Source organism: Thalassophryne amazonica, chromosome 8 (assembly GCF_902500255.1).
Source record: "Thalassophryne amazonica chromosome 8, fThaAma1.1, whole genome shotgun sequence".
In the NCBI taxonomy this organism is placed as follows: Eukaryota; Metazoa; Chordata; class Actinopteri; order Batrachoidiformes; family Batrachoididae; genus Thalassophryne; species Thalassophryne amazonica.
This window is the reverse complement of record NC_047110.1, coordinates 65,064,995-65,089,096: the sequence shown is the minus strand read 5'-3', so window position 1 is coordinate 65,089,096 and position 24,102 is coordinate 65,064,995. Positions and strand designations below refer to the sequence as shown.

Sequence of the window (24,102 nt, the reverse complement as noted above, 5' to 3'; positions counted from 1 at the left end):
ACACACACACACACACACACACACACACACACACACACACACACACACAGTGTACCGTATCATTGTGAGGACACTCTGTAGACATGATGTATTCCGTAGCCCCTAACCCAAACCTTAACCATCATAGAGAAATGCATAACCCTACCTTATTCCTAATCATATCCCAAAAATTAAGTCTTAATCTGCACATGGCACTTTAAAGTTGTGAGGGCTGCCTAAATGTTCTCACAATGAAACATGTCATCACAAAAAAAGAAAAGAAAGAAAAAAAAAATCAGTCCTCACAACTATGCAAATAGTAGACGCTCTCTGAATTTCGATGGGTCAGTATGCTTCCAGTGGAGTACAGGGTTCAACAACTCAAATTAAATCATATATTTAAAATTGTAAAGAACCTGGCTCCCAGCCGTCTATCCTCCCCCATTAAATTCACACAGCAGTCAAATCCTTTGGTGCTTCAACATTCCTGTTTACAGGTGTTAAGTTGTGGAACAATCTACCCAGTCAAATACAACTGTCAAATACTTTACCTGGTTTTAAAAGAAGGCTAAAACAATTGTTTAAAAAAATAATTAAAATTTACAGAACGGCCCATTTTTGTTATTAGTTGTTTTATTTTAATATACAACTTTTTAACATTTGTGTAAAATGTGTAAATATCTCATTTAAAATGTGTAAATATATTGCGCAAATAGTCATATTTTTATCTTAATCTTGAATGTATTATATACATTCATAAAGCGTCTCTCTTGCTATTGCTCTCTGCCTCCCTCCCACAGACTATAACTATATCAATTGCATTGAGTTCATAATCAATTGTAGTAGCACTGAACTGGTTTTGCATTGTTGCACATTGTTATTATTATTTATTTATTTGGAAATTGCCCTCTTCCCCCTATGTGCCTCCCGTGGATTATAGCCACCAATTAATAGTATTGAACTGGTTTCTGCATTGCTGCACAGTGTCACCGTTTTTATATTTATTTATTTGGTCTGTTCTTACTCTTTAATGCATTTTATCAATATCTTGTTTTTATATTGCTGTCAAATGTCACTGTACAGATGTTATAAATGTTTACATGGGTATTTAGGGGTTATTTATTGCACTGGTTGCTCTTTTTAACTACGCATGTGGATGCTCCAGACGTAATTTCGTTGTTCTTTGTGGCAATGACAATAAATGCTTGAATCTGAAATCTGAATCTATTTGAGTCTGTTTTATTTCTGGGCCACAATGGAAACAAGTGAATTTCTCCTTATTTGTCACCCTGTATTTACATGTATTGTATGTGTTTATACGAATAAATTAAATTGATCACATACACACACGCACATAGAGCTGTAGATTTGTTGCAAAGGAAAGCAAAATGCAAAAATTTTGTTCAACTTTTAGCTATTACATTTTTTATGACATCAAAATTAAAAAAAAAACTGAATTCAGGGTTGTTGTTTTTTTACTTTAAAATTCATACAATTCTGATTTTTAGACATGGTTATCACAAATCTTCACAACACGATATAAATTAAATAAAAATCTTAAGGCCACAGTAACAGAATGCATAAGTATGGGCACCGTTTAGTATAATACCATCAAATCATCACTTTTACAGCCAGTTTTACATTTACATTGACTTCTGTTTCAATTCAGACAGTATGAACCCAAGATATTTCATGTTTTTGTGTGCTCAGCTTCATTTCATTTGTTAATATGGATCCATTCCTGCATTTAAGGCCTATAACACACTGCAAAAGTTGTGGTGGGGAGCAATTTACTCTAAATATAAGAATATAAGGATTAAATCATCACTTTTGCATCCAACATTCTTGAGACAAGTCAGGGGATGGATACATGAACATTTCCAAGTCAGTGAATATGTCTTGGACTTTATTTACATCAGTCATTAAGAAATACAAACAGTCTAGTACTGTAAAGTAAATGTCTGGAGTTCTCAAATACTGACTAACCATGCTATAAGGAGACTCCTGACGGAAGCCACCAGAGAAGCATTTTGTTTAAAGGCCAATGACTAATTTCTGCAACTCTTTGCTAAAAGGTCAATGTGGCACTGAGGCCCTGATTTTATCCAGTTTCTTCTAACAAACTTTTTATGTAATTTGTTTAATGTTGCATACCACTATAGTTTAACTTAAACTCACCATTTGAGAAAATGAACTCTCTTGTTGCCTTGAAGCACCACAAACCCAAACGGGGTGAAAGCGAGAAACGCAGGGTTTCCTGAAACATCCTGAAAGAAACAAAATCTGCTTCATATAATATAAACATAAATTAACATATATGTGTGACTCTGCTATTCTTCCATCAGCATATTCCTAAGTTCAAATCAGACAGGCGTATTTTCTAAAAAGGTTACTGTCTAAAAATACTACAACAGTGCTGGGAAAACTTCACCCCACCTTGCATGGATGCGGATCGACGCCGTACGTCTCCAACATCTGGGCTTTCTGAAGGAAATTTCGTTCTGATGTTTCAGGTGTCTGTCCACTGGAGGAGAGGACAACAACACAACAAAAGCATCTGTGTTAACAAACAATAAGAAGGCAGAATGGATTGGAAACTTTAAATTGTCTGTAGGTGTGTGTGCAGGTGTGGATGTGTTTGCTTGTCTATATGCAGCCCTGCAACAGACTGGCGCCCTGTCCATTGTGTACCCCGCCTTACGCTCCATGACTGCTGAGATAGTCTCCAGCTCCCCCCCACCCCGTGACCCTTAATTGGACTGCAGTTGAAGATGTGTGTGAATAATATTCACAATGTAAGTGTCTCATTAGACACATAAACCACTAGATGGCAGCAGAACCATGTGATATTTGTCATATTGCACATAGCAATTCCAGCTTTCACTGTTTATTGAGGGACAGTTGAGTCTGTTTTTAAGTTCTTTTCAACTGTGCTAACCACTACCAGCATTTAAACTGCCTCTTATGAAAGTGACACACAATTTAACAAGGCATTAAGGCGATTGCAGTGTCCCAGCTACTTTTGTTTTTACTTCACTTCATGCCATCATGTGACATCATTGACGTCAGAGGTGTGACACATTTGTTCGCCCAGAAGAACAGAAGTCTGTGCAGAATACTGCATTTAAGTCTCTTGAAGTTCTGGACATATACGACATTAATATAACCTGCCAGCTGTTTACCAAACTTATCCTGCCAGATTTGATTAATATTGCTGTTTTGTCTATAACCTTTGACCTACAACCCCGATTCCAATGAAGTTGGGGCGTTGTGTAAAATGTAAATAAAAACAAAATACAATGATTTTCAAATCCTTTTCAACCTATATTTAATTGAATACACCACAAAGACAAGATATTTAATGTGCAAACTGATAAACTTTATTGTTTTCATGCAAATATTTGCTCATTTCGAAATGGATGCCTGCAACACGTTTCAAAAAAGCTGGGACAGTCGTATGTTTACCACTGTGTTACATCACCTTTCTTTCTAACAACACTCAATAAGCGTTTGGGAATTGAGGACACTAATTGTTGAAGCTTTGTAGGTGGAATTCTTTCCCATTCTTGCTTGATGTACGACTTCAGATGTTTAACAATCTAGGGTCTCCGTTGTCGTATTTTGCGCTTCATCATTTTTTTCATCTCCCAAGATGGCGCCTGTGACTGGCGTGGCCATCGCTCGGCTCCTGTTGTGTTGGTTACTAATGGCCACTTTTACAACATGTTATTTTAGCAGCCCGACTAGCAGATGGAGGTGTCTTGGCTTTACGGGCTTACAATCGGGACTCTTTGTTTCATATCAAGGAGACAATGGAGAGCCTATTTGCTTCACGAGACATGTTCAACCAGGCGTTTCCTCCGCCCCTAACTATCGGCTCCGACTCACCTGATTATCCGCTGCTGTTGCGGGCGCCGTGTAAGATCTGCAGGAGACTGAGGAAAAAAGGCTTTTGGATAAGAGGAGAAGAGGCTCGCGGGCTGGTGTCCAGGTGAAGAGAAGGCGTACAGCGGTGCGTTTGGGCGCCAGCGGCCAAGGATGGGCTCGCTTCCTCTACCACATTCCTCTCTTTGATGTGTGCGATGGCACCTCTGCATCGACACCTGTTCGGTTAGATACAGGTGTTGTAGACTTTTCTCAGCGCTGGTATCCTGGTGGCGTAGTTCCATCGCTACTGTGCACTTCCGTGTTTAAGCCTCCGCCTGCACGGATCGGCTGGAGTCCACATGACCGCTGTCTTCGTCCTATCCCATTGCGAGCCTCAGACAGCGCCTCCGTGACGTCTTCCACCTTGCACCTTGGTTTATTGAACGTGCGTTCAATCGCCAATAAATCATTTTCCCTGAATTATCTTATATCAACGGAAATGTTGGACTTAATGTGCTTTTCGGAGACATGGCAGAGAGAAGAGGAATTTCTTCATTTAAATGAGCTCTGCCCTGCTGGGTTCTGTGTCCTTGGGAAGCCCCGCCCCTGTCGCCGTGGTGGGGGCCTTGCCATCGTTTATAAAGAGGATTATGTTTGTAAAGGGGTACAGTCACAGGATTTTCCCTCCTTTGAATCACAGTTGGTCAAGGTGGGTTTCTGTGTGTTGGTTTACCGCCCCCCAGGCCCTGCTACTGCCTTTGTTATGGATTTTAGTGACTTTTCATCCTCTATTATAATGTTGGAATCTGTTTTAATTCTTGCAGATTTTAACCTTCATGTTGATGACAAGTTATCTTGCTATGCTATGGAGCTTTTATCATTGACTGACTGATTAATTTTGTGCAACATGTTTCTGAGCCCACTCACCAAAAGGGTCACATTTTAGATTTAGTTTTTACACTTGGCCTAGACATTTTAAATATGTCTATAAAAGATGTCCACTTGAGCGACCATAGTCTTGTTTCGTTTGACCTGCATTCCAGCTCTGATCAGAAGCCCTTAGAAGTTAAGTCTCGGAGGCGTATCATCACTGCTGAAACTGCAGAAAGATTTTCTTCTATGTTTAATCCTTGTTTGTTCACTGATTTTCTTGATGTGGACAATTTTATCCAGTGTTTTAACCAACACTGTGATACTATTCTTGATCAGTTGGCTCCTGTCAAATACAATGTGTCTTTACAGAAAAATGAGTGCCCTTGGATAAATGAAGAGCTCTTAAGTCTTAAGAGACTGTGTCGTAGGACTGAACGCCTGTGGAAATCCTCTAAACTTGAGGTTCACAGGCTTCATCTCAGGGAGCTGGTTTTATCATATAACAAAATGGCTGAGAGTGCCCATTCTGTCTACATACATCAGCTGGTGTCTGTGAATAAGAAGAATCCCAGAGTGTTGTTTGATACAATCAACTCTCTTGTATGTCCTGCTGCTTCAGTTACTCCTGTGTTTCTGAAGCTGACAGCAATGCTTTTTTGAGTTTTTTCATTGACAAAATGAAGTTGATTAAGGATAAAATTCCACCCTCCCTGTGTGGTACTTCTATTGTTATTGAGCCTGCTCCCAGCATTTGGTCTTCATTTAGAGCTGTGACACTTGCTGATATTTCGGCATTGGTGAGCAAGATGAAACCTTCCTCTTGCTCATTGGACATCCTTCCCTACAGGCTCTTTATTAAAGTATTTGAGGTAATTGGTCCGTGCATTACTAGAATGGTAAATCTTTCTTTGTCCACCGGTGTGTTTCCCAGTGCTTTCAAGCATGCCATAGTGTTGCCTCTACTGAAAAAACCAGGTTTAAATCAAATGGAGCTAAGTAGTTTTAGACCTATTTCTAAGCTCCCATTCCAGTCTGAGAGGGTGGTTTCAAACCAACTGACACTCTTCCTGGATCAGAATAAAATTCATGACAGGTTTCAGTCCGGTTTTCGTAGACAACACTACGGAAACGGCTCTTTTGAAAGTGTCCAGCGACATTATGATGTCTGCTGATGCTGGGAAATCCACCGTGTTGGTTCTTTTGGATTTGTCCTCTGCCTTTGATACTGTTGACCACCAGGTCCTGCTGAATAGATTGAGGGATCATGTCGGACTGTTGGGGTCAGTTCTTCGGTGGTTTTTCTCATATCTGTCCGGGCGTAGCTTTAGCATTTTTGCTAACCAGATAAGGTCAGAGTCTGCGGACCTGTTATGCGGAGTCCCTCAGGGTTCTGTATTGGGCCCCATTTTGTTTTTATTGTACTTGATCCCTTTAGGTAGGATCATTCAAAGATTTACTGATGTCTCTTACCAGTTATTTGCGGATGACATCCAGCTTTACTGCTCCTTTAAGCCATCTGAGATTAAGAGGCTTGATTCCTTCCTCCATTGTTTGGACTTTGTGGTGTTGAACCTCTACTGGTGGTTGGCTCTCACTGCGGTATTGTATCACTTCCTGTTCCAGAGCACAGCGGTGTTTTGCTGTATCTGTTAGCTGTTTAATCTGCGCAGTTAGATTGATCTAGTTAACTAGATAATGATTTGTTTCACAGTGTAATCTTCACGTGCCTTAACTAAAGCACTCCCTCTGCTGAATCACCTCTAACTTATTTACACATTATTCACTTTGCGTGTTTTTAGGAATCCGCTAGCTTAGCGCAGCTACTAGCTCTTAGCCGGTTTAGCATGGCGGCTTCTCCTGTATCTCTCCCTAACTTTTCTGCTCTGGGTGTGAAATGTTTAGTTATTCCTCGGCCTCCTTTAGCAGTAATGGTACTTGTAATAAGTGTAGCTTATTCGTAGCTTTGGAGGCCAGGCTGGGCGAATTGGAGACTCGGCTCCGCACCTTGGAAAATCCTACAGCTAGCCAGGCCCCTGTAGTCGGTGCGGACCAAAGTAGCTTAGCCGCCATTAGTTCCCTCCCGGCAGATCCCGAGCAGCCGGGAAAGCAGGCCGACTGGGTGACTGTGAGGAGGAAGCGTAGTCCTAAACAGAAGCCCCGTGTACACCGCCAACCCGTTCACATCTCTAACCATTTTTCCCCACTCGGCGACACACCCGCTGAGGATCAAACTCTGGTTATTGGCGACTGTGTTTTGAGAAATGTGAAGTTAGCGACACCAGCAACCATAGTCAATTGTCTTCCGGGGGCCAGAGCAGGCGCCATTGAAGGAAATTTGAAACTGCTGGCTAAGGCTAAGCGTAAATTTGGTAAGATTGTAATTCACGTCGGCAGTAATGACACCCGGTTACGCCAATCGGAGGTCACTAAAATTAACATTAAATCGGTGTGTAACTTTGCAAAAAATGTCGAACTCTGTAGTTTTCTCTGGGCCCCTCCCCAATCGGACCGGGAGTGACATGTTTAGCCGCATGTTCTCCTTGAATTGCTGGCTGTCTGAGTGGTGTCCAAAAAATGAGGTGGGCTTCATAGATAATTGGCAAAGCTTCTGGGGAAAACCTGGTCTTGTTAGGAGAGACGGCATCCATCCCACTTTGCATGGAGCAGCTCTCATTTCTAGAAATCTGGCCAATTTTCTTAAATTCTCCAAACTGTGACTATCCATGGTTGGGACCAGGAAGCAGAGTTGTAGTCTTACACACCTCTCTGCAGCTTCTCTCCCCCTGCCATCCCCTCAATACCCCATCCCCGTAGAGACGGTGCCTGCTCCCAGACCACCAACAACCAGTAAAAATCTATTTAAGCATAAAAATTCAAAAAGAAAAAATAATATAGCACCTTCAACTGCACCACAGACTAAACAGTTAAACGTGATCTATTAAACATTAGATCTCTCTCTTCTAAGTCCCTGTTAGTAAATTATATAATAATGGATCAACATATTGATTTATTCTGCCTTACAGAAACCTGGTTACAGCAGGATGAATATGTTAGTTTAAATGAGTCAACACCCCCGAGTCACACTAACTGCCAGAATGCTCGTAGCACGGGCCGAGGCGGAGGATTAGCAGCAATCTTCCACTCCAGCTTATTAATTAATCAAAAACCCAGACAGAGCTTTAATTCATTTGAATGCTTGTCTCTTAGTCTTGTCCATCCAAATTGGAAGTCCCAAAAAACAGTTTTATTTGTTGTTATCTATCGTCCTCCTGGTCGTTACTGTGAGTTTCTCTGTGAATTTTCGGACCTTTTGTCTGACTTAGTGCTTAGCTCAGATAAGATAATTATCAATCAATCAATCAATCAATCAATTTTTAATATAGCGCCAAATCACAACAAACAGTTGCCCCAAGGAGCTTTATATTGTAAGGCAAGGCCATACAATAATTATGTAAAACCCCAACGGTCAAAACGACCCCCTGTGAGCAAGCACTTGGCTACAGTGGGAAGGAAAAACTCCCTTTTAACAGGAAGAAGCCTCCAGCAGAACCAGGCTCAGGGAGGGGCAGTCTTCTGCTGGGACTGGTTGGGGCTGAGGGAGAGAACCAGGAAAAAGACATGCTGTGGAGGGAAGCAGAGATCGATCACTAATGATTAAATGCAGAGTGGTGCATATAGAGCAAAAAGAGAAAGAAACAGTGCATCATGGGAACCCCCCAGCAGTCTACGTCTATAGCAGCATAACTAAGGGATGGTTCAGGGTCACCTGATCCAGCCCTAACTATAAGCTTTAGCAAAAAGGAAAGTTTTAAGCCTAATCTTAAAAGTAGAGAGGGTGTCTGTCTCCCTGATCTGAATTGGGAGCTGGTTCCACAGGAGAGGAGCCTGAAAGCTGAAGGCTCTGCCTCCCATTCTACTCTTACAAACCCTAGGAACTACAAGTAAGCCTGCAGTCTGAGAGCGAAGCGCTCTATTGGGGTGATATGGTACTACGAGGTCCCTAAGATAAGATGGGACCTGATTATTCAAAACCTTATAAGTAAGAAGAAGAATTTTAAATTCTATTCTAGAATTAACAGGAAGCCAATGAAGAGAGGCCAATATGGGTGAGATATGCTCTCTCCTTCTAGTCCCCGTCAGTACTCTAGCTGCAGCATTTTGAATTAACTGAAGGCTTTTTAGGGAACTTTAGGACAACCTGATAATAATGAATTACAATAGTCCAGCCTAGAGGAAATAAATGCATGAATTAGTTTTTCAGCATCACTCTGAGACAAGACCTTTCTGATTTTAGAGATATTGCGTAAATGCAAAAAAGCAGTCCTACATATTTGTTTAATATGCGCTTTGAATGACATATCCTGATCAAAAATGACTCCAAGATTTCTCACAGTATTACTAGAGGTCAGGGTAATGCCATCCAGAGTAAGGATCTGGTTAGACACCATGTTTCTAAGATTTGTGGGGCCAAGTACAATAACTTCAGTTTTATCTGAGTTTAAAAGCAGGAAATTAGAGGTCATCCATGTCTTTATGTCTGTAAGACAATCCTGCAGTTTAGCTAATTGGTGTGTGTCCTCTGGCTTCATGGATAGATAAAGCTGGGTATCATCTGCGTAACAATGAAAATTTAAGCAATACCGTCTAATAATACTGCCTAAGGGAAGCATGTATAAAGTGAATAAAATTGGTCCTAGCACAGAACCTTGTGGAACTCCATAATTAACTTTAGTCTGTGAAGAAGATTCCCCATTTACATGAACAAATTGTAATCTATTTGACAAATATGATTCAAACCACCGCAGCGCAGTGCCTTTAATACCTATGGCATGCTCTAATCTCTGTAATAAAATTTTATGGTCAACAGTATCAAAAGCAGCACTGAGGTCTAACAGAACAAGCACAGAGATGAGTCCACTGTCCGAGGCCATAAGAAGATCATTTGTAACCTTCACTAATGCTGTTTCTGTACTATGATGAATTCTAAAACCTGACTGAAACTCTTCAAATAGACCATTCCTCTGCAGATGATCAGTTAGCTGTTTTACAACTACCCTTTCAAGAATTTTTGAGAGAAAAGGAAGGTTGGAGATTGGCCTATAATTAGCTAGGATAGCTGGGTCAAGTGATGGCTTTTTAAGTAATGGTTTAATTACTGCCACCTTAAAAGCCTGTGGTACATAGCCAACTAACAAAGATAGATTGATCATATTTAAGATCGAAGCATTAAATAATGGTAGGGCTTCCTTAAGCAGCCTGGTAGGAATGGGGTCTAATAAACATGTTGATGGTTTGGATGAAGTAACTAATGAAAATAACTCAGACAGAACAATCGGAGAGAAAGAGTCTAACCAAATACCGGCATCACTGAAAGCAGCCAAAGATAACGATACGTCTTTGGGATGGTTATGAGTAATTTTTTCTCTAATAGTTAAAATTTTGTTAGCAAAGAAAGTCATGAAGTCATTACTAGTTAAAGTTAATGGAATACTCAGCTCAATAGAGCTCTGACTCTTTGTCAGCCTGGCTACAGTGCTGAAAAGAAACCTGGGGTTGTTCTTATTTTCTTCAATTAGTGATGAGTAGAAAGATGTCCTAGCTTTACGGAGGGCTTTTTTATAGAGCAACAGACTCTTTTTCCAGGCTAAGTGAAGATCTTCTAAATTAGTGAGACGCCATTTCCTCTCCAACTTACGGGTTATCTGCTTTAAGCTACGAGTTTGTGAGTTATACCACGGAGTCAGGCACTTCTGTTTTAAAGCTCTCTTTTTTAGAGGAGCTACAGCATCCAAAGTTGTCTTCAATGAGGATGTAAAACTATTGACGAGATACTCTATCTCACTTACAGAGTTTAGGTAGCTACTCTGCACTGTGTTGGTATATGGCATTAGAGAACATAAAGAAGGAATCATATCCTTAAACCTAGTTACAGCGCTTTCTGAAAGACTTCTAGTGTAATGAAACTTATTCCCCACTGCTGGGTAGTCCATCAGAGTAAATGTAAATGTTATTAAGAAATGATCAGACAGAAGGGAGTTTTCAGGGAATACTGTTAAGTCTTCTATTTCCATACCATAAGTCAGAACAAGATCTAAGATATGATTAAAGTGGTGGGTGGACTCATTTACTTTTTGAGCAAAGCCAATAGAGTCTAATAATAGATTAAATGCAGTGCTGAGGCTGTCATTCTCAGCATCTGTGTGGATGTTAAAATCGCCCACTATAATTATCTTATCTGAGCTAAGCACTAAGTCAGACAAAAGGTCTGAAAATTCACAGAGAAACTCACAGTAACGACCAAGTGGACGATAGATAATAACAAATAAAACTGGTTTTTGGGACTTCCAATTTGGATGGACAAGACTAAGAGTCAAGCTTTCAAATGAATTAAAGCTCTGTCTGGGTTTTTGATTAATTAATAAGATGGAATGGAAGATTGCTGCTAATCCTCCGCCCCAGCCCGTGCTACGAGCATTCTGACAGTTAGTGTGACTCGGGGGTGTTGACTCATTTAAACTAACATATTCATCCTGGTGCAACCAGGTTTCTGTAAGGCAGAATAAATCAATATGTTGATCAATTATTATATCATTTACCAACAGGGACTTATCCTCGCCCACTATATCCTCATTGAGGACAACTTTGGATGCTGTAGCTCCTCTGAAAAAGAGAGCCTTAAATCAGAAGTGCCTGACTCCGTGGTATAACTCACAAACTCGCAGCTTAAAGCAGATAACCCGTAAGTTGGAGAGGAAATGGTGTCTCACTAATTTAGAAGATCTTCACTTAGCCTGGAAAAAGAGTCTGTTGCTCTATAAAAAAACCCTCCTTTTATTACAGAGATTAGAGCATGCCATAGGTATTAAAGGCACTGCGCTGCGGTGGTTTGAATCATATTTATCTAATAGATTACAATTTGTTCATGTAAATGGGGAATCTTCTTCACAGACTAAGGTTAATTATGGAGTTCCACAAGGTTCTGTGCTAGGACCAATTTTATTCACTTTATACATGCTTCCCTTAGGCAGTATTATTAGACAGCATTGCTTAAATTTTCATTGTTACGCAGATGATACTCAGCTTTATCTATCCATGAAGCCAGAGGACACACACCAATTAGCTAAACTGCAGGATTGTCTTACAGACATAAAGACATGGATGACCTCTAATTTCCTACTTTTAAACTCAGATAAAACTGAAGTTATTGTACTTGGCCCCACAAATCTTAGAAGCATGGTGTCTAACCAGATCCTTACTCTGGATGGCATTACCCTGACCTCTAGTAATACTGTGAGAAATCTTGGAGTCATTTTTGATCAGGATATGTCATTCAATGCGCATATTAAACAAATATGTAGGACTGCTTTTTTGCATTTGCGCAATATCTCTAAAATTAGAAAGGTCTTGTCTCAGAGTAATGCTGAAAAACTAATTCATGCATTTATTTCCTCTAGGCTGGACTATTGTAATTCATTATTATCAGGTTGTCCTAAAAGTTCCCTGAAAAGCCTTCAGTTAATTCAAAATGCTGCAGCTAGAGTACTGACAGGGACTAGAAGGAGAGAGCATATCTCACCCATATTGGCCTCTCTTCATTGGCTTCCTGTTAATTCTAGAATAGAATTTAAAATTCTTCTTCTTACTTATAAGGTTTTGAATAATCAGGTCCCATCTTATCTTAGGGACCTCATAGTACCATATCACCCCAATAGAGCGCTTCGCTCTCACACCACAGGCTTACTTGTAGTTCCTAGGGTTTGTAAGAGTAGAATGGGAGGCAGAGCCTTCAGCTTTCAGGCTCCTCTCCTGTGGAACCAGCTCCCAATTCGGATCAGGGAGACAGACACCCTCTCTACTTTTAAGATTAGGCTTAAAACTTTCCTTTTTGCTCAAGCTTATAGTTAGGGCTGGATCAGGTGACCCTGAACCATCCCTTAGTTATGCTGCTATAGACTTAGACTGCTGGGGGGTTCCCATGATTTACTGAGTGTTTCTTTCTCTTTTTGCTCTGTATGCACCACTCTGCATTTAATCATTAGTGATTGAGCTCTGCTCCCCTCCACAGCATGTCTTTTTCCTGGTTCTCTCCCTCAGCCCCAACCAGTCCCAGCAGAAGACTGCCCCTCCCTGAGTCTGGTTCTGCTGGAGGTTTCTTCCTGTTAAAAGGGAGTTTTTCCTTCCCACTGTCGCCAAGTGTTTGCTCACAGGGGGTCGTTTTGACAGTTGGGGTTTTTCTGTAATTATTGTATGGCTTTGCCTTACAATATAAAGCGCCTTGGGGCAACTGTTTGTTGTGATTTGGCGCTATATAAATAAAATTGATTTGATTTGATTTGTTTGGCGGAAATAAAACAATGGCTAACGAATAACTTTCTTCAGCTCAACGCAGACAAAACAGAGACATTGGTTATTGCCCCTGATGACCATATTCCAGGTATTCAGCAGTACTTGGGAGACCTGGGCCAGTCTGCTAAATCATGTCTTCGAAACTTGGGTGTCATCTTTGACAAAGACATGTCTTTGGTACAGCATTGTAAACAGCTGACGAGGAATTGCTTCTTTCAATTAAGAAACATCTCTAAGCTCAGGAAAATGGTGTCTCGAAATGATTTAGAGCTTATTATTCATGCTTTTGTGTCAACACGTTTAGACTATTGTAACAGTTTGTTTTCATGTCTAAACAAGAAGGAGTTGCGTCGACTGCAGTTAGTACAGAACTCTGCAGTGAGAATTCTGACACAAGCTAACAGGAGGACTCATATTTCCCCAATTTTAAAGGAGCTTCATTTGCTGTCAGTGTCCTTCAGGATCAATTTTCAAATTTTGGTTTTAACCTTTAGAGCTCTACATGGCCAGGCGCCTCCCTATATCTGTGACCTCATCCAGCCTTATGCCCCTGCCAGGGCGTTGAGGTCTGTGGACCAAAATCTGTTGATGGTTCCTCGCACCCGTTTTGCAACCAGAGGAGAGCGATCCTTCCAGGCTGTTGCTCCCAGGCTTTGGAATGGTCTCCCGCTCTTTCTGCACTCACTGGACTCTGTCGACACTTTTAAAAGCCAACTTAAGACCTTCTTTTTTACACAAACTTTTGCTTAGCTTTTGGGCTGCTTTGCTATCCTATGTTATGTTTTTAAATGTCTCGGCCATTGTCTGATGTATTGTGTGGTGTACTGTGCTTTTATGTTGTGAAACACCTTGTGGCTCTTGTCTGTGAAAGGTGCTATATAAATAAAATTTACTTACTTACTTACTTACTTATTACTTACTTCATAATTTAATTTAATTTAATTTAATTAGCTTATAATGCGCCAAATCACAGCAAAAGCCGTCTCAAGGCACCTTACATAAAACAAGTCAACATAAAATTGAATAAATAATTAAAAATGAATAAAAAGTCAAATACATAAATAAAAACAGAAGTAAAAGAATAAAACAAAAATAAAAACTATCCATAAGAAAGAGAATAAAAATAGGTTTTGAGTCTTGACTTAAAAATGTCCACAGACTCAGACTGCCTCACGGTCACAAGAAGACTGTTCCACAGGGTGGGTGCACAATACGAAAAGGCTCTTTGACCTGCTGACTTCTTCACCCTGGGAACACAGAGAAGTCCCGCATCCTGCGACCGCAAAGCCCGGGCCGGCACATAGAGTTCCACCAGATCATCCAGATAAGATGGCACCAGTCCATGAACAACCTTATAAGTCAATAACAAAACCTTAAAATCTGCTCTCACAGAGGCAGGGAGCCAGTGCAAAGATGCCAAAATGGGTGTGATATGTTCAGACCTTCTGCTACGTGTCAGAAGTCTGGCAGCAGCGTTCTGAACCAGCTGAAGACCCCTAATGCTGGACTGTGGTAACCCTGAAAATAGAACATTACAATAATCTACAGTAGTCTAGAAGAAACAAAAGCATGACTCAGGGTCTCAGCATCAGCCATGGACAGAATGGGGCGGATCCTCGCTATATTTGTCAGATGGAAAAAAGCAGTCCTAGTAACATCCCTGATGTGGAGGTAAGTTGCCCACGCCATGGGCAGTAACACACCCCCATACCATCACAGATGCTGGCTTTTGAACTTTGCACTGGTAACAATCTGGACGGTCTTTTTCCTCTTTTGTCCGGAGGACACGATGTCCATGATTTCCAAAAACAATTTGAAATGTGGACTCATCAGACCACAGCACACTTTTCCACTTTGCGTCTGTCCATTTCAAATGAGCTCAGGCCCAGAGAAGGTGGCAGCGTTTCTGGATGTTGTTGATGTATGGCTTTCACTTTGCATGGTAGAGTTTTAACTTGCACTTTGTAGATGTAGCGACGAACTGTGTTAACTGACAATGGTTTTCTGAAGTGTTCCTGAGCCCACGCGTAAGATCCTTTACACAATGATGTCGGTTTTTAATGCAGTGCTGCCTGAGGGATCAAGGTCACAGGGATTCAATGTTGGTTTTCAGCCTTGCTGCTTACATGCAGAAAGTTCTCCAGATTCTCTGAATCTTCTGATTATATTATGGACTGTGGATGATGGAATCCCTAAATTCCTTGCAGTTGAACGTTGAGAAACATTGTTCTTAAACTGTCGGACTATTTTTTCACACAGTTGTTCATAAAGTGGTGATCTTCATCCCATCTTTGCTTGTGAATGGCTGAGGCTTTTTAGGATGCTCCTTTTATACCCAATCATGACACTTACCTGTTTCCAATTAACCTGTTCGCCTGTGGAATGTTCCAAACAGGTGTTCTTTGAGCATTCATCAACTTTTCAAGTCTTCTGTTGCCCCGTCCCAGCTTTTATGAAATGTGTTGCAGGCATCCATTTCAAAATGAGCAAATATTTGCACAAAAACAAAAAAAGTCTGTCAGTTTGAACATTAAATATCTTGTTTTTGTGGTGTATTCAACTGAATATAGGTTGAAGAGGGATTGCAAATCATTGTATTCTGTTTTTATTTACATTTCACACAACGTCTCAACTGCACTGGAATTGGGGTTTTATATGTATGTGTGTAGATATATATATATATATATATATATATACATATATACATATATATATATATATATATATATACTCAACAAAAATATAAACGCAACACTTTTGGTTTTGCTCCCATTTTGTATGAGATGAACTCAAAGATCTAAAACTTTTTCCACATACACAATATCACCATTTGCACTGCATGAGGCAAATGATGGTCACACCAGATACTGACTGGTATCCCCCCCACCAATAAAACAAAACTGCACCTTTCAGAGTGGCCTTTTATTGTGGGCAGTCTAAGGCACACCTGTGCACTAATCATGGTGTCTAATCAGCATCTTGGTATGGCACACCTGTGAGGTGGGATGGATTATCTCAGCAAAGGAGAAGTGCTCACTATCACAGATTTAGACTGGTTTGTGAACAATATTTGAGGGAAAAGGTGATATTAAGTATGTGAAAAAAGTTCTAGATCTTTGAGTTCATCTCATACAAAATGGGAGCAAAACCAAAAGTGTTGCGTTTATATTTTTGTTGAGTATGTATATATATATATATATATATATATATATATATATATATATATATATATATATATATATATATATATATATATATATAATAAATTATTAACAGGATTCCAAAATGTTCTCCACTGTACAGTGGACACTTTCTCGGTGTTTCTTTTCAATGAAACAGCTTCTTCTCCTCTGTTGTTATATATGTCCTCCGTGGCATTTTTTTTTTTTCAGAATAATCCAGTTTTGTCACAGTTAACCCCTACCACCCACCTCATTCTGGCTTGTCAGTATCTCAGAAATAAAAACTGAAATTTCCCATCGATGGGATATACAGACTTAGAAGGGGTTAAACACTTGTTGCGGGACATAGCATTCCTTCGCAACAAGTGCAACAAAATGTGTGACGTATTCTTCTGCTACCTTAACATCCGCAATAGAAACTTCTCCTCCTTCTTCTCTTCACTTTCCTTTAAGATCCAGTGGCGTCCCAAAGCGCAACTTGTAACTCAGATTTCCGCTCGTATTCCAAACAAAAATATGGACTGAGCGATGGCTCGTATTTCAAAAAAACTTGTATGTTGACTCGCTCGTATGTCGAGGTTCCACTGTATAGATTGGGATAGGACCGTAAATCAGCCGGTAATTCAACAGCCTGCGCTTCACCATGATGGTCCGGTGCAGCGTTTGCAGCAACTCAGATGCAGACGCAATCAGACCATGAGATACTTAACCTCCTTCACTTGGGGCAAAAACTCTCCCCTGACCCAGAGGGGAAAATTGACCCTTTTCCAAAAGAGGAACACAGCCTCAGATTTGGAGGTGCTGATCTTCATCACAGTTGCTTCACTGGGATGAGGATTATCCCCTTCAGAGAGGACAATGGGGCAGCACAATCTCATTTGTACTACTGCGTGATATTGCGGAATTTGACCACTTCCAGGGACAGCCTGCCAATGCGCAACACAAACACAGCATCACTTCACACTGAAGGTGGTGTAATGTTTTGTTTTCAGCTGCAATCACCGAAGCAGTCATGAAAAGTGCAGGTTTTTTTGGTTCCCAATGGAGAAGGGAAGGCAAATGGGAGACGGTGTGTTGGTAAGTTTTAGCGAGTTTTAATGTGAATAATGACATTGGGGCTGTCCCCGGAAGTACAATTTTTGCATCATATGCTCTTTCATTTAACCCCTTTATCGCCCACCCTCAACGAGACTACGGTGCCCAATAATACCTCATTACTGCTGACAGTAAAGCTACAGAATGTTTTTCCCTGTTTGTAAGAACACTTCATCTGCACGCAGTCGCTGTTTTGTCTCTTACATCAGCTCTGTCTTGTGTATGTCTGCAATACGCCGTTCTAGCTTCTCTGAGTGTTTAGGGAAGAACTGGAATTTGGAGCTGTAGCCTTCAGGATGCTTCCCGGGGTCGTAATCGCCAATCTCAGCTGGAAGAGAAGGAAAAAAAATGACAGAGAGGTTTTCGTCAACATTCACAGCGTTCTCAGCACTGCAGAGGATTATTCGGCATCCTTCACACAACGCTGCACTCCATCGAATGACCCTTACGCTGATTTCTCTCTGCAAAGAGGAGCAGGCAGGGCATCTTTAATTCAACACTACCCCCTCCTGAGGACGTGCATCTTCTCTAATGCTGTGTTTTCTGCACCATCACCGCTACCCAGATAAGACGCCAGATAAACACTTCAAAGACATTATAAATGAGCATGAACATATAAGCCATGAAACAAATTATGGTCCAACAAAGTACAATAGAAGCTGTTATTTTGTGGAGGTTTCACACTTGGCATCAGCTGGAGAAACATCTAATGAGCATGAAACAAAGAAAATTTACAGCGTAAAAATAACAGCCAAAAATAAAAAAGAAAGTGCTGTTGGTATATCGTTTGAGGACATTGTGTCTTCCTGCTGTGTCAGCTAATGTCTTTTCTCATTGGTGTTCATCAACACGGTGATAAAAGTGACACTGTAAGTGCAGCACAGAGACGTTTTACAGTGCAGCTGAACTCCAACCGTCACTTTGCATTTACCTTGAAGGATGTAGGCAGCCAGCATGGCTGCGTCCGAAGTCTTACACAGGAGCCGGCCGTGATACAGGTCTCTCTTGATTTGGAGGAAGACAAGATACCTACAAAAGGGTACGACAAATGAGGATGTTCCATTCAGATATACCATGATGCACTGACAAAATAAAACACTATAAAATAAGACAATGGAAGTAGGAACAGCTAAACTGTGCACCTGATAATGATCACTGTCCTCTTTGGTATGCTGAAAATATATTTTTTGTTTTAGCAGAAATTTTGCTTGGATGAATGGAAGTTAGGAAGAACCTGAAAAAACTATTACTAAGGCTCTACTTCTGTTAAAACTACACTGTAAAAGTAATGGACAAACCCTCCGTGGTGTCACCTTTAGGTTTTTTTGAGAAGCTGGTTTGAAGCTCTCGGAGGCAACACTCGTTATCGCCATCTTGCCAGTACTTGACCCTGCCTACCGCCTAACTCCAGACAAACCCATAAATGATTAAAGGGGTTGGGTGTGGACCTGATCAGTGTGACCTGGGCTGGACAGATTAAGACAGGGCACCTCCATTGGCCGTAAAGTTAACTTGATATCTTGATAACTGGCTAAGACTAACAAGCACAGACTTCTTAGATGGTCTGTGAGTACAATTAACAGCACAGCAAGCCACATTATCTCACATATATATATTATATATACAAGGTGGGTAGTATTACTTTGAAATGTAATCCAAAAGTAATCAGATTACAAGTAATCCAAATGTATGTACATACATACATGTAATCCACATGTATTCTTTCAAAGTAATCCTACCCAACCTTGTGTATACGAGGTCTATTAGATAAGAAACCGACACTTTTTTTTAACTATATAGATTTGAATGACGTGCGATTACACCAATCATGCTTGAACCCTCGTGCGCATGCGTGAGTTTTTTCACGCGTATCGGTGACTCATTTCCCTGTGGGCAGGCCTTGAGTGAGATGTGGTTCAGCCCTCTCGGCTGAATTCCTTTGTTTCACACGCTGCTCGAGACGGCGCGCGTTGCTTTATCAACATTTTTTCTGGACCTGTGAGGGATATCCGAGTGGACACTATTCGAGAAATTTAGCTGGTTTTTGGTGAAAAGTTTAACGGCTGATGAGAGATTATGGGGTTTTTCTGTCGCTGTAAGGACTTCCCACGGAGCGGGACGTCGCGCAGCGCTTCCAGGCGCCGTCGTCGGCCTGTTTCGACCTGAAAACATAGTAATTTAAGGCTTAATTCACCCAGGACGTTGTGAGAGAACAGAGAAGATTCAGAAGAGGCCGGCATGAGGACTGTGAGGAGGAAGCGTAGTTCTAAACAGAAGCCCCGTGTACACCGCCAACCCGTTCACATTTCTAACCGTTTTTCCCCACTCGACGACACACCCGCCGAGGATCAAACTCTGGTTATTGGCGACTCTGTTTTGAGAAATGTGAAGTTAGCGACACCAGCAACCATAGTCAATTGTCTTCCGGGGGCCACAGCAGGTGACATTGAAGGAAATTTGAAACTGCTGGCTAAGGCTAAGCGTAAATTTGGTAAGATTGTAATTCACGTCGGCAGTAATGACACCCGTTTATGCCAATCGGAGGTCACTAAAATTAACATTGAATCAGTGTGTAACTTTGCAAAAACAATGTCGGACTCTGTAGTTTTCTCTGGCCCCCTCCCCAATCGGACCGGGAGTGACATGTTTAGCCGCATGTTCTCCTTGAATTGCTGGCTGTCTGAGTGGTGTCCAAAAAATGAGGTGGGCTTCATAGATAATTGGCAAAGCTTCTGGGGAAAACCTGGTCTTGTTAGGAGAGACGGCATCCATCCCACTTTGGATGGAGCAGCTCTCATTTCTAGAAATCTGGCCAATTTTCTTAAATCCTCCAAACCGTGACTATCCAGGGTTGGGACCAGGAAGCAGAGCTGTAGTCTTACACACCTCTCTGCAGCTTCTCTCCCCCTGCCATCCCCTCATTACCCCATCCCCGTAGAGACGGTGCCTGCTCCCAGACCACCAATAACCAGCAAAAATCTATTTAAGCATAAAAATTCAAAAAGAAAAAATAATATAGCACCTTCAACTGCACCACAGACTAAAACAGTTAAATGTGGTCTATTAAACATTAGGTCTCTCTCTTCTAAGTCCCTGTTGGTAAATGATATAATAATTGATCAACATATTGATTTATTCTGCCTTACAGAAACCTGGTTACAGCAGGATGAATATGTTAGTTTAAATGAGTCAACACCCCCGAGTCACACTAACTGCCAGAATGCTCGTAGCACGGGCCGAGGCGGAGGATTAGCAGCAATCTTCCACTCCAGCTTATTAATTAATCAAAAACCCAGACAGAGCTTTAATTCATTTGAAAGCTTGACTCTTAGTCTTGTCCATCCAAATTGGAAGTCCCAAAAACCAGTTTTATTTGTTATTATCTATCGTCCACCTGGTCGTTACTGTGAGTTTCTCTGTGAATTTTCAGACCTTTTGTCTGACTTAGTGCTTAGCTCAGATAAGATAATTATAGTGGGCGATTTTAACATCCACACAGATGCTGAGAATGACAGCCTCAACACTGCATTTAATCTATTATTAGACTCTATTGGCTTTGCTCAAAATGTAAATGAGTCCACCCACCACTTTAATCATATCTTAGATCTTGTTCTGACTTATGGTATGGAAATAGAAGACTTAACAGTATTCCCTGAAAACTCCCTTCTGTCTGATCATTTCTTAATAACATTTACATTTACTCTGATGGACTACCCAGCAGTGGGGAATAAGTTTCATTACACTAGAAGTCTTTCAGAAAGCGCTGTAACTAGGTTTAAGGATATGATTCCTTCTTTATGTTCTCTAATGCCATATACCAACACAGTGCAGAGTAGCTACCTAAACTCTGTAAGTGAGATAGAGTATCTCGTCAATAGTTTTACATCCTCATTGAAGACAACTTTGGATGCTGTAGCTCCTCTGAAAAAGAGAGCTTTAAATCAGAAGTGCCTGACTCCGTGGTATAACTCACAAACTCGTAGCTTAAAGCAGATAACCCGTAAGTTGGAGAGGAAATGGCGTCTCACTAATTTAGAAGATCTTCACTTAGCCTGGAAAAAGAGTCTGTTGCTCTATAAAAAAGCCCTCCGTAAAAGTAGGACATCTTTCTACTCATCACTAATTGAAGAAAATAAGAACAACCCCAGGTTTCTTTTCAGCACTGTACCCAGGCTGACAAAGAGTCAGAGCTCTATTGAGCTGAGTATTCCATTAACTTTAACTAGTAATGACTTCATGACTTTCTTTGCTAACAAAATTTTAACTATTAGAGAAAAAATTACTCATAACCATCCCAAAGACGTATCGTTATCTTTGGCTGCTTTCAGTGATGCCGGTATTTGGTTAGACTCTTTCTCTCCGATTGTTCTGTCTGAGTTATTTTCATTAGTTACTTCAGCCAAACCATCAACATGTTTATTAGACCCCATTCCTACCAGGCTGCTCAAGGAAGCTCTACCATTATTTAATGCTTCGATCTTAAATATGATCAATCTATCTTTGTTAGTTGGCTATGTACCACAGGCTTTTAAGGTGGCAGTAATTAAACCATTACTTAAAAAGCCATCACTTGACCCAGCTATCTTAGCTAATTATAGGCCAATCTCCAACCTTCCTTTTCTCTCAAAAATTCTTGAAAGGGTAGTTGTGAAACAGCTAACTGATCATCTGCAGAGGAATGGTCTATTTGAAGAGTTTCAGTCAGGTTTTAGAATTCATCATAGTACAGAAACAGCATTAGTGAAGGTTACAAATGATCTTCTTATGGCCTCGGACAGTGGACTCATCTCTGTGCTTGTTCTGTTAGACCTCAGTGCTGCTTTTGATACTGTTGACCATAAAATTTTATTACAGAGATTAGAGCATGCCATAGGCATTAAAGGCACTGCGCTGCGGTGGTTTGAATCATATTTGTCTAATAGATTACAATTTGTTCATGTAAATGGGGAATCTTCTTCACAGACTAAAGTTAATTATGGAGTTCCACAAGGTTCTGTGCTAGGACCAATTTTATTCACTTTATACATGCTTCCCTTAGGTAGTATTATTAGACGGTATTGCTTAAATTTTCATTGTTACGCAGATGATACCCAGCTTTATCTATCCATGAAGCCAGAGGACACACACCAATTAGCTAAACTGCAGGATTGTCTTACAGACATAAAGACATAGATTACCTCTAAGTTCCTGCTTTTAAACTCAGATAAAACTGAAGTTATTGTACTTGGCCCCACAAATCTTAGAAACATGGTGTCTAACCAGATCCTTACTCTGGATGGCATTACCCTGACCTCTAGTAATACTGTGAGAAATCTTGGAGTCATTTTTGATCAGGATATGTCATTCAAAGCGCATATTAAACAAATATGTAGGACTGCTTTTTTTGCATTTACGCAATATCTCTAAAATCAGAAAGGTCTTGTCTCAGAGTGATGCTGAGAAACTAATTCATGCATTTATTTCCTCTAGGCTGGACTATTGTAATTCATTATTATCAGGTTGTCCTAAAAGTTCCCTAAAAAGCCTTCAGTTAATTCAAAATGCTGCAGCTAGAGTACTGACGGGGACTAGAAGGAGAGAGCATATCTCACCCATATTGGCCTCTCTTCATTGGCTTCCTGTTAATTCTAGAATAGAATTTAAAATTCTTCTTCTTACTTATAAGGTTTTGAATAATCAGGTCCCATCTTATCTTAGGGACCTCGTAGTACCATATCACCCCAATAGAGCGCTTCGCTCTCAGACTGCAGGCTTACTTGTAGTTCCTAGGTTTTGTAAGAGTAGAATGGGAGGCAGAGCCATCAGCTTTCAGGCTCCTCTCCTGTGGAACCAGCTCCCAATTCAGATCAGGGAGACAGACACCCTCTCTACTTTTAAGATTAGGCTTAAAACTTTCCTTTTTGCTAAAGCTTATAGTTAGGGCTGGATCAGGTGACCCTGAACCATCCCTTAGTTATGCTGCTATAGACGTAGACTGCTGGGGGGTTCCCATGATGCACTGTTTCTTTCTCTTTTTGCTCTGTATGCACCACTCTGCATTTAATCATTAGTGATCGATCTCTGCTCCCCTCCACAGCATGTCTTTTTCCTGGTTCTCTCCCTCAGCCCCAACCAGTCCCAGCAGAGGACTGCCCCTCCCTGAGCCTGGTTCTGCTGGAGGTTTCTTCCTGTTAAAAGGGAGTTTTTCCTTCCCGCTGTAGCCAAGTGCTTGCTCACAGGGGGTCCTTTTGACCGTTGGGGTTTTACATAATTATTGTATGGCCTTGCCTTACAATATAAAGCGCCTTGGGGCAACTGTTTGTTGTGATTTGGCGCTATATAAAAAAATTGATTGATTGATTGACATTCCACTGTTTAAGGACATTTTTTAATGAAAGACGTGCGCGCAAATTCGCCGAGTCGTTTCAGTGACGACTCGGCAAATCTATGTGCGCCGCGACAGGAAAAACACCTCCGTGTTGAAAACCATTTGTAAAATGCTTTTGATGGCTTTCAACAAGTGAGTAACTGAGAAATTGTTTAACAGCTTGGGCATGTTCCAACTTGCCCGTTAAGGTTTCCAACGGAGGTGTTTTCTTGTTGCGACCCCCCGCGGTCGGGTCCGGCCCGACATGCGACTCTGCCCGCACGTTCTTTCATTACAAAATGTCCGTTAACAATGGAATGTCCGAATAAACTCCTCATGCCGACTTCTTCTGAAAGTTCTCTGACGACTTACTGGATCAACAGAGCCTGAAATGTGGAAGTTTTCAACTTGAAA

The 24,102-nt window shown here is 40.9% G+C and overlaps 1 protein-coding gene across 2 annotated transcripts in view; it reads right to left on the bottom strand.

Annotated features, from left to right (window-relative positions):
• Nucleotides 1–24,102, bottom strand: part of LOC117515792 (FERM domain-containing protein 5) — a 390,404-nt gene that overhangs the window by 20,300 nt on the left and 346,002 nt on the right. For both annotated transcript variants that reach the window (XM_034176519.1, XM_034176520.1), the window contains exons 5-8: nucleotides 18,274–18,371; nucleotides 17,547–17,670; nucleotides 2,416–2,503; nucleotides 2,158–2,246 (exon numbers count right to left, since the gene is read on the bottom strand). In XM_034176519.1, the coding sequence (XP_034032410.1) occupies nucleotides 2,158–2,246; nucleotides 2,416–2,503; nucleotides 17,547–17,670; nucleotides 18,274–18,371 (399 nt within the window). The remainder of the gene's footprint in view (nucleotides 1–2,157; nucleotides 2,247–2,415; nucleotides 2,504–17,546; nucleotides 17,671–18,273; nucleotides 18,372–24,102) is intronic.